At 37.0% G+C, this 8,385-nt stretch overlaps 1 protein-coding gene across 1 annotated transcript in view; it reads left to right on the top strand.

Annotated features, from left to right (window-relative positions):
* Positions 1-1,113: 1,113 nt before the first annotated feature.
* LOC104521846 (breast carcinoma-amplified sequence 3) overlaps positions 1,114-8,385 on the top strand; it is a gene marked incomplete at its 3' end in the record, with an annotated part of 98,332 nt that continues 91,060 nt past the window's right edge. Inside the window, exons 1-4 of the mRNA XM_010163964.1 lie at positions 1,114-1,197; positions 2,767-2,821; positions 4,806-4,881; positions 6,799-6,905. Coding sequence (XP_010162266.1) covers positions 1,127-1,197; positions 2,767-2,821; positions 4,806-4,881; positions 6,799-6,905 — 309 coding nt within the window. The remainder of the gene's footprint in view (positions 1,198-2,766; positions 2,822-4,805; positions 4,882-6,798; positions 6,906-8,385) is intronic.

Below are 8,385 nucleotides of genomic sequence, written 5' to 3'. Positions count from 1 at the left end.
CAGCCTCCCTCCCCATTAGGGATTCATATGAAGGGATGTTTTATCCTTGACGTGATATTATTTTTCTTTCACGGTTGCTCGGCAAGTCTGTCAAACTTGTATTGTGTTGTATTGTACAGTTCTGTTGTATTGTACAATTGTGTTGTATTGTACAGTCGTATTGCTGAACGCTTTGTTATTGTTCCCCCTCCCTGGAAGTGTTCTCGGCCAGGCTGGATGAGGCTTTGAGCAACCTGGTCTAGTGGAAGGTGTCCCTGCTGCTGGCAGGGGGGTTGGAACTGGATGAGCTTGAAAGTCCCTTCCAACCCAAACCAGTCTGATTCTGTGATTAATTTCTATGGGGCTGTGCGTTTTCCCTTCCCTCACTTCATGAAATGGCCCTTCCAAAGGCTGCCCAAATGTGAAACAATGCCAATAACTAGTACCACTTTGAGAATTTGGCTTTTTCCTCTCACTTCATGTCCTGATTCTTGGTTTGAGGCAGGGGGGACAGTGGAGCAGCTGATGGACTGAAGATGTGGCTGGGATCTATGGGGCTCCTCAAGTGTTTTTTGCCTCCAGGAATGCTATGTGAATTTTTACATGGAAGAATGGAAGTGTGAAGAAAAACTTGAACATGGCACAAAAAGCTGACATAAAAAAGTAGACTGTGTTCCCCCATCCTTCTTGTGTTCACCTCAGCGTAAACCATTGCGGATTTTCAAGAGTACTTTACACTGCAATTGTGATTGTACATTGTTTCTATATAATAGTTTTCTAAGACAACACCTCATTAGTAAATAATGTTCGTATATTATGCTGATGATAACTGTGTACCTGTACCTCTATCTTTAACAAACAGCTTGAATAAAATTTTCCACTTTATCATGTAGGTTTTTATTCTTTTCTGCTCTCAGATGCATTGTGGGAGCTGTAGTGATTGAGATTAAAAAAAACCCAAACTTCTTTTTCCAGTAAGAGTGCTGTAAGGGGTCATAGTGCCTTACAGGTTTGTATGACTCAAGTTTCTTTCTTCAAGAGATTTTCATCATCCTAAAGAATATGTTGTGAGCTAATGTAATAAATAATCCTGATACAAATGATTATTAAAAGGAAATGTGTTTCTTACAGGTGTCTGCAAAGAAACATGGCAACAGAATCCCCGCGCCGCCCCAGTCGATGTACTGGAGGAGTGGTTGTTCGCCCACAAGCTGTCACGTAAGCACATTCTAGCAGAAGAATGGCCCTTATTTGAAATGTTTACTTTGTTTTAAGATATACTGGGGAGGGGGAAAAAAAAAGTACTCATTTCATGAGCTGAAAAACTAGGTATGACTCTTGCTGGTAGGCATTTGCGTGAGAACTTCAAACGCTATGTTTAACACTATACCTGTGGACAAGTGTTATTGTGAGGTAATGAAGGGCTCTGACAGTTTACAAAGACAGTTTTGGTGACCTACATAAATCTAAGAAGAATCAGCACTAGAAACCACAGCTCGTTTATATGGCCTCAGTTTAAAGCAGTGAGACAGACTTTGACACAGTAATCCTGGGATTGCTGAACAAAATCTAGTGTTGTCATGAGTTGGAATAAGCTTTCTAAAATTTAAAACTTTCATGTTTTAGATTTATCTTTGTTTTCAGAGAGGAGTCAGCCAGTTAAGTTGACCCAGGTGTTGCAGCATTTGACTTGAAATATCTTCTGTATTGCTGCGTATAGGGCAGGGCACTCTAATTCTTAACTACTGACCACTAATTTCTATTAAAAGAATCTTGCACAGCACAGTTTCTGAAAGCATGAAGAAAGCAAATACACCTTTGGACGTCAAGAGTCGAGATTACTTAGTTTACTATTTTTTATTGTTGTTGTTGCTATTGGAAATCTTGAGTTAGCATAGGAAGAATGATTGCCAGTATAAAAATCGATGTGGGGGCTGCCAAAGCTGTTACCTAAAGAATTAATTCTTAAAAATTGTTTCAGACTTTACAAAGACAGTTCTTGTTGCCAGCACTTTTCAGTATTACTCATTACAGAAAGCACAAACTTTTTGCGTAGTTTCAACACTGTCTGTCTAATAGAGTCAACTCAGATGGTACATTGCTCAGCAGTTACACAAGAGTCTCACCACTCATGCAGGGATAAGCTAATAATAAAAGCACTAATTCAAATCTACCAGAACAAATGTACCTTGCACTATATATTATTCTAAATCGTTGCTGCTAAGGAACTTCCAAGAAGGAATAAGCTTCCCAAGCTATAAAATCTTATCTGAAAATACCTTCTCACTATTCTTAGTTAGGGTTTTGTTCCATCTCCTGCCCCCAACCACAACTACTTATTTCACCATTGTATGTAATGCACGTGAGGTCTTAAAGTTTACTTGCCCCACAAGGAGACTTCCAGCCATTAGCTTAAGTCCTCTTCTTCATGGTATAATATGCAAATCAAGTAGAAAACTGCTGAGGAATGTTTTCCAAATGCCTGTTTTACTTCAGTCAGCCACTGGGATGTGGAGAACACGGTTTCTTTCCTGACTCTTACATTTTATACTTTTCCACCAAGCAGTTATTTCATAAACAGGTATCACTTGGCTTTTTACAGACTTTTAGGACACTTTTTATGTTATCAGAGTGTTTGGCAGTATATGAAGTAACTGCATTGTGTGCTTAGTGTTTTCCTTTGTGCTAAAGACTGTACGTGTTTTCTCTGGTGATTTCTCTTATTTAATATGTTCACGAGCGTTTCTGAACTTCAGCAGTAGCTAAAATTCTCCTTCTGTTTTCAAGGGAACAGTCGTATATGGAAAGTGTTGTCACCTTTCTTCAAGATGTTGTGCCACAGGTATGTGTAGATCTTTAAAACTGGGGTTTTTTTTGGTGTACAAAGCAGTTGAAGTGTGTGTCAGTTGGACCAAAATGAAAAACAAAAGCAAAATTTGGGGGTTTTTTTGAATGTGAATCTTGAGACCAGGGTTTTGAAAGCACAGACCGCGTACCGCCTGAAGATTGAGCCTACGGATTTGTCTCTGATAGATGATAATAAAAATGAAAATCTTAGCTCCATAGAAGTTGAAGAATTGCGACAGAAGCAGCAGGAAGAATATTTCAGCCTTTTCTTACTGTAATTTTGGCAATAGGATAGTTGGGGAAGGAAGAGACTGGGCCTAGTACTTGCTCTGCCTCTTACAAATACGTTGGCTTTTTTTCAGTTGTAGTTGGAAACCTAATGCATGACCCCTGGCTGGATTGGTGTTGGAACAACCTGGTAGACACTCTTTGTCACCTTAGCTTTTGTTATTGTCTGAAAAAGAGGAAGTTTCCTTTACTTCCTTGACTCCCCCCTTTTTTATCTTATTTCCTTAAGTTGCATCAGAATGTCCTGGCTGCTGTGGGACCGTGGAGCTCTGCCTAACCTGTTGTTCTCTGGCGTGCTGGGTTGTGCAAAACAGGAGCCCTTGCTCTGCTTTTTATTTATTTATTTTTTTATCTTTTTTTTAAATTTCTGGGATCTTCTCTGGAGAGTAGCTGTGATGCTGATCTTTGCTCTTGGTCATCGTTTTTGCAGGTAGCAGCAGCATGAAACTGGAGAAGTGTCTTCTGTGTTGCTCGTGGGCTTCTGGGTAGCAGAGGGAAACTAATTTTGTGTTGTTACTCTTTGGGAAAGCTGCTCCATAGTGGAGCAGCATTGCACCTAATTGTAGCCTCAGGATACCACCTTGGTTCTTATTTGAAGAATTATCTTGGTTAGTTAGTCATGAATTTCCTCGATAATCATATTAAAAAAATTCCCCTTCGTAATATCAATTTGTGAAGAGCATTTTGGATTCATGGACAAAATTAAAAATAGTCAAACTTTCATTTAAAAGATTGCTGTATTCCATACATGCCCCTATTTTTTCTCTCCTGTAGTTAAAGGATACAGTCTGTGTTTTATTTTACAAATCAGTTTGCCTTGGAAGCATGGAATGTGATTTGTTTTGAAAAGTAATACCCACACTTATTTTTTAAATTTATGTTTTTAGTTCATGTTATAGCTTTTCTGGCATGTATAAAGTGATTATACAAGCTCTTTTCATATTTAATCCAAAATACTGCACAGTAGTTTGGTATAATTCATTTGGAAGTGATGGTTTTTCTACTGTAGCACATGTTCTTACTACCACGGTTTCTCTTGAGAACTGTAGAACCTGCAGTTTGGAAACACTGCAAGTCTCCTTCCTTTTTGTATCCCATCTTTTTATGGGAATCTGTAGAACATAGAATGAAAAGTGGATTTTTTCTACTGGAATTACAGTTTATTCTCTTTTAAATGGCTATATTAAAGATGTCACAAACATAACTAAAACATTCAGTAGAATAAACTATGTAGTAAAGGTCTTTTTCGTTCCTCAATCTCGCTTACAAAGCTTGTAAGTGAATTAAGGAGAATTTAAAAAGTAAAAATGCCTCCCATGAGAACCTCTAACATTGTTTTTAGAAGTAATGTGTAACTGCTGATGTTAACGACTGGAGAAACCACTGTGTTTTAGCTTCCCTAAATTGCTGTAAGTCACGTAGCATTTCTGACGAGCTCCAGAAGACTCACTGTTACATGTCTTGTCATTTCTGTGTTAGGAAGTGATGTTACCTTGTTGAGTTATATTTGATATGGTGTATGTTGATCATGGAACCATTTATTTTTGAAACAAAACCTGACAGGAGTACTGGTGACAATAACATACATGTATCTGGTTTTCTTTTTTAACTTGCATTCCCCCCTATGGTCTATAGAGGGAGAAAAAAGGGTGTTAAACTTCCTTGTTTCAACCCTTTTGCTTTTTGTCCAGGCCTACAGCGGTACCCCACCAGCAGAAGAAAAGGAGAAGATCATTTGGGTCAGATTTGAAAATGCAGATTTAAATGGTATGGCTTCATTTTCTGTCACTTATTTTTGTGATTTTTGGATCCATGTACAATAATTTCAGTCAGCTTTATCTGTAAGCATTGTTGACTCCAAATTAAGTATTTAATTTCCCTGTTCTAGGTAAACTTAATTCTAAGTGAGTAACTGCACTTTTGTTCACTATCTACCAAAGAGAACAAACAGGCTTTGTGATTTCATTTAAAGGCAGGCTAACTCTTGCTTAGGAAGAGGGGCAAATTAAAAAAAAAAATCCATTTATTTTCCTTAAGGTAGTTGAAAACAAAGCATAGAACTGAATTTATTTCATCTCATGTTTGATTTCAAAGCCAGGTTATCTAATTGTGAATCCATTCCAGGTCCCAGATATATTTTCAGTGATGTGATAGAATTCAGAGTAACCTAGAACGGAAGAGTAGTTGGTTAAAATGAGCAGGAGATGCCATGATGTCTTTCAGGGAAATAACAGAGCAAAACCACAAAGTATTCTTAAACTGTAGCTTGTTTATCACACCCAGTGTATCTTAATAAATCAGCAGCAAAGACTTCTGACTTAGTGCAGAAAATGGAGCTCCAGCCTTTTTAAGAGAAAGTGGTGATTGTTAGAAGCATTTGCTAAGAGTATCAAGCAGATCCCAACTGAAGACCTGAGCTGTCTGACCTGTCCATCCCAGTTACACTTTTTGAATAAAGAAGGTTAGGGACTGAATGAGCGATGGTTGAATGCTGCAATCAGGTAGTTGCTTCTTCAATTAATTGAATATCTTGAGTTGCTTGTGGTGTGTGAGACGTGTGCTTGTCGTAGCTGGGGAACCAAGGGACCTGCCCTCTGGTGAACACTGAATTTCAGTCTCTCAGCACGTTGCTGTTTCTTGTCTGCTTATTTTCCTGTCTAGAGCTCTATGGTGAAGGCTTGTTCTGGTCTCGGATGAAGTAATAGCAGCCATAGCCAGAGCTGTGATGGGGAATGTTCAGCCTTTCCAAGAGGTTAATAGGGAAGATTATATGTTTTCCAGCTGTTGAAATGGCACAGAGGCTGGCAGTTCATAAATTCATGGTTATTAGAACTAGAAAAGGCCTGTCAGCCTGTACATGGCGTTATGTCCAGCTTTAGGCTAGTTAAAGGTTGTTTGCTTTTGGGTTTGTTTTCCTCATGTGTTTATTTAAAAAAAAAATCTCAGGCATTCCCTCTTTAGGTTCTTTATTACAGTAAAACAAAAACTCTTTAGCATGTTATTCAACATCTTTCATATTCTCTTTAATTTTACTTATATGCAGCCTAATCTCATTGGGCCTGGATACACCCTATTTCACCATCCTAAATATTTCCTCTCTTTCTTTGGTGCTTCCATACTTGCAGTGAGCTTTTGTTCATTCTGACATGGTTGAAAATGTAGTTTTAGAGGGCTTTTCTCATTAAAAGCTTAATATTTTTGATTATTATGTCCTGTAGCACTTTTCTTCCTGGGAATTTTCTTCTTTTGGTAAGGTTGATGTAAAGATTAATTACATGGTACCCAGAAATAGTTTGGACCAATCTATGTATTTGTGATTTCTGTATTTGTTAATGTTTATTTTGTTGGTCCTTTGCAAATTTTTCTCTATTTGAAAAGTTTGCCATGTTTTATTAATGACTGGAGAAAGAATTACAGAAATTTTGGGTGTGACAACCCACACTGTAACCCAAATTTTTCTCCATCATTTTAACTTTTAATGCTTTTCTGTGAAACTTTAACAAATATGTTTGCCTAAAAGAATATATTTCATTATTGTTCCAGCATAAAAATGTAAACACTTTGCTTGCTTTTACTTATGCCAACAGAAACATGCATTGAGAAAATACCTTCTAGTATAACCAACAGCAGCCATAGTTGATCCTAACCTGTTGATAATGGCTTTGATATTTAAACCCAATTTAGATACATCAAGGAATATGGAGTTTCATGAAATACACAGCACCGGGAATGAGCCACCGTTACTGCTAATGATCGGCTACAGCGATGGAATGCAAGTCTGGAGCATACCTGTAAGTACAGAGCTCACTTCTGTGCCACAGGCTTTTTTGTTTGTGATGTTGTGTTATTACTTTAATATTTCAGTTTTTCCTATTGAAGCGGGAAGAGGTGACATTTGCCATCAATGTCATACGGTTTGTGTGTAACACGCTCATCTTAACACTGAGCATAGACCAAATACTTGAATTCATGTACCTTCAGATTTGAGGGCTTCTACAAATTATTTCTGTTAAGTAAATTTTCAGAGTAGTGTTTGACATCATGGAGTAGTTTGTGTCCCAGAAAGAACAGAAATCTTTCAAACCTACAGAAAGGAATAAAGGTGGAAAAATATGACAAGAATTTGTTTGTCCCAGGACCACAAGTATGACAGTATTAATAGTATTTTGCAGTCACATGTTTGTCATGTACATGATTTGCAATTTTAATTTTATTAAAGTCTATGTGTGCATATGGGTTTGATTTCATGCTGTCATACACACACCCTGCAGTTTGTGTTTCAGAGTGGTTTATGAGCACATGGTCTTAATTTGGGGAATTTCCCCCATTTCTTGAAACTACAGAATAAAGTTTAATACAGTAGGTCATAAAATTCTTAACTTAAAGAAAAAATTGCTCATAACACCTTGTCCTTCAAAATAATGTAGAGAGGATGGAGTTCTTTCCCTGTGGGTTTTTTTTTTTTTATGAAATTTATATATTTTTAGTAACTTTTTGGTTAGCTATGTAGGACATGTTTATATAGCAGTAGCTTGGTATAATAGAAAATAATGTTAATTTGTACACCAAAAGTTAAATTACATTGAGTTTTGCTGGAGTGTGGGAGAGCTGGCTTCTCCCCTCTTGATTGCATATTGTTAGCTGGAGATGAGGAAGACAAAAAAACAACTGCTGAGCTTTTGCATTTGAAGGAAGGTTTAACAGAAATGGAGTAAGACCTAGTATACTTTACTAAATTTTAGTATTTAGTAACTTTTTCCTAAATTTGGGAACTTTCACCAAAATTTAAGAACATTTTAACCAAAATATAGGAAACTATCTGCTTGTATGTCCCGAGAAACTATGTATAATTCTAATTTTCATGGCTTTATTTTTAATGGAGCAAAATGTATCTTTGGATTGTGTGTGGATTTCTATTTATTTATTTATTAATTCTACCTTACAGTGGAATGACTTTGAATACCAAGAATGGATTTATAATATATAATTAGTTTTGCACGCTACATTGAAGACTGATCAGCTTTCTATTAGTTTACAAATCAGATTATTAAACTGGTTCAGAAAGGTTTTGCTTTGTTCCTCGAGGTGTATTACAGCCGCCAAACATTAGGTGTCACTGAGATACTGAGCTAAGAGAGGAAATACAGCTGCAGCAGTAGCAGGAGTTACAGCACAAGTTGATCTTAACTAGTTAGTTAAAATAGTGCAAGTAAGCTAAAGAATTTTTATAAAACAGCTTTCTTCATCCTGGTGAAATGTTCTTGTCCAAAT

Source organism: Antrostomus carolinensis, unplaced genomic scaffold (assembly GCF_000700745.2).
Source record: "Antrostomus carolinensis isolate BGI_N321 unplaced genomic scaffold, ASM70074v2 scaffold4663, whole genome shotgun sequence".
Lineage (NCBI taxonomy): Eukaryota > Metazoa > Chordata > Aves > Caprimulgiformes > Caprimulgidae > Antrostomus > Antrostomus carolinensis.
The sequence above is the reverse complement of the archived record's forward strand: the minus strand, read 5'-3'. Positions and strand labels throughout refer to the sequence as shown.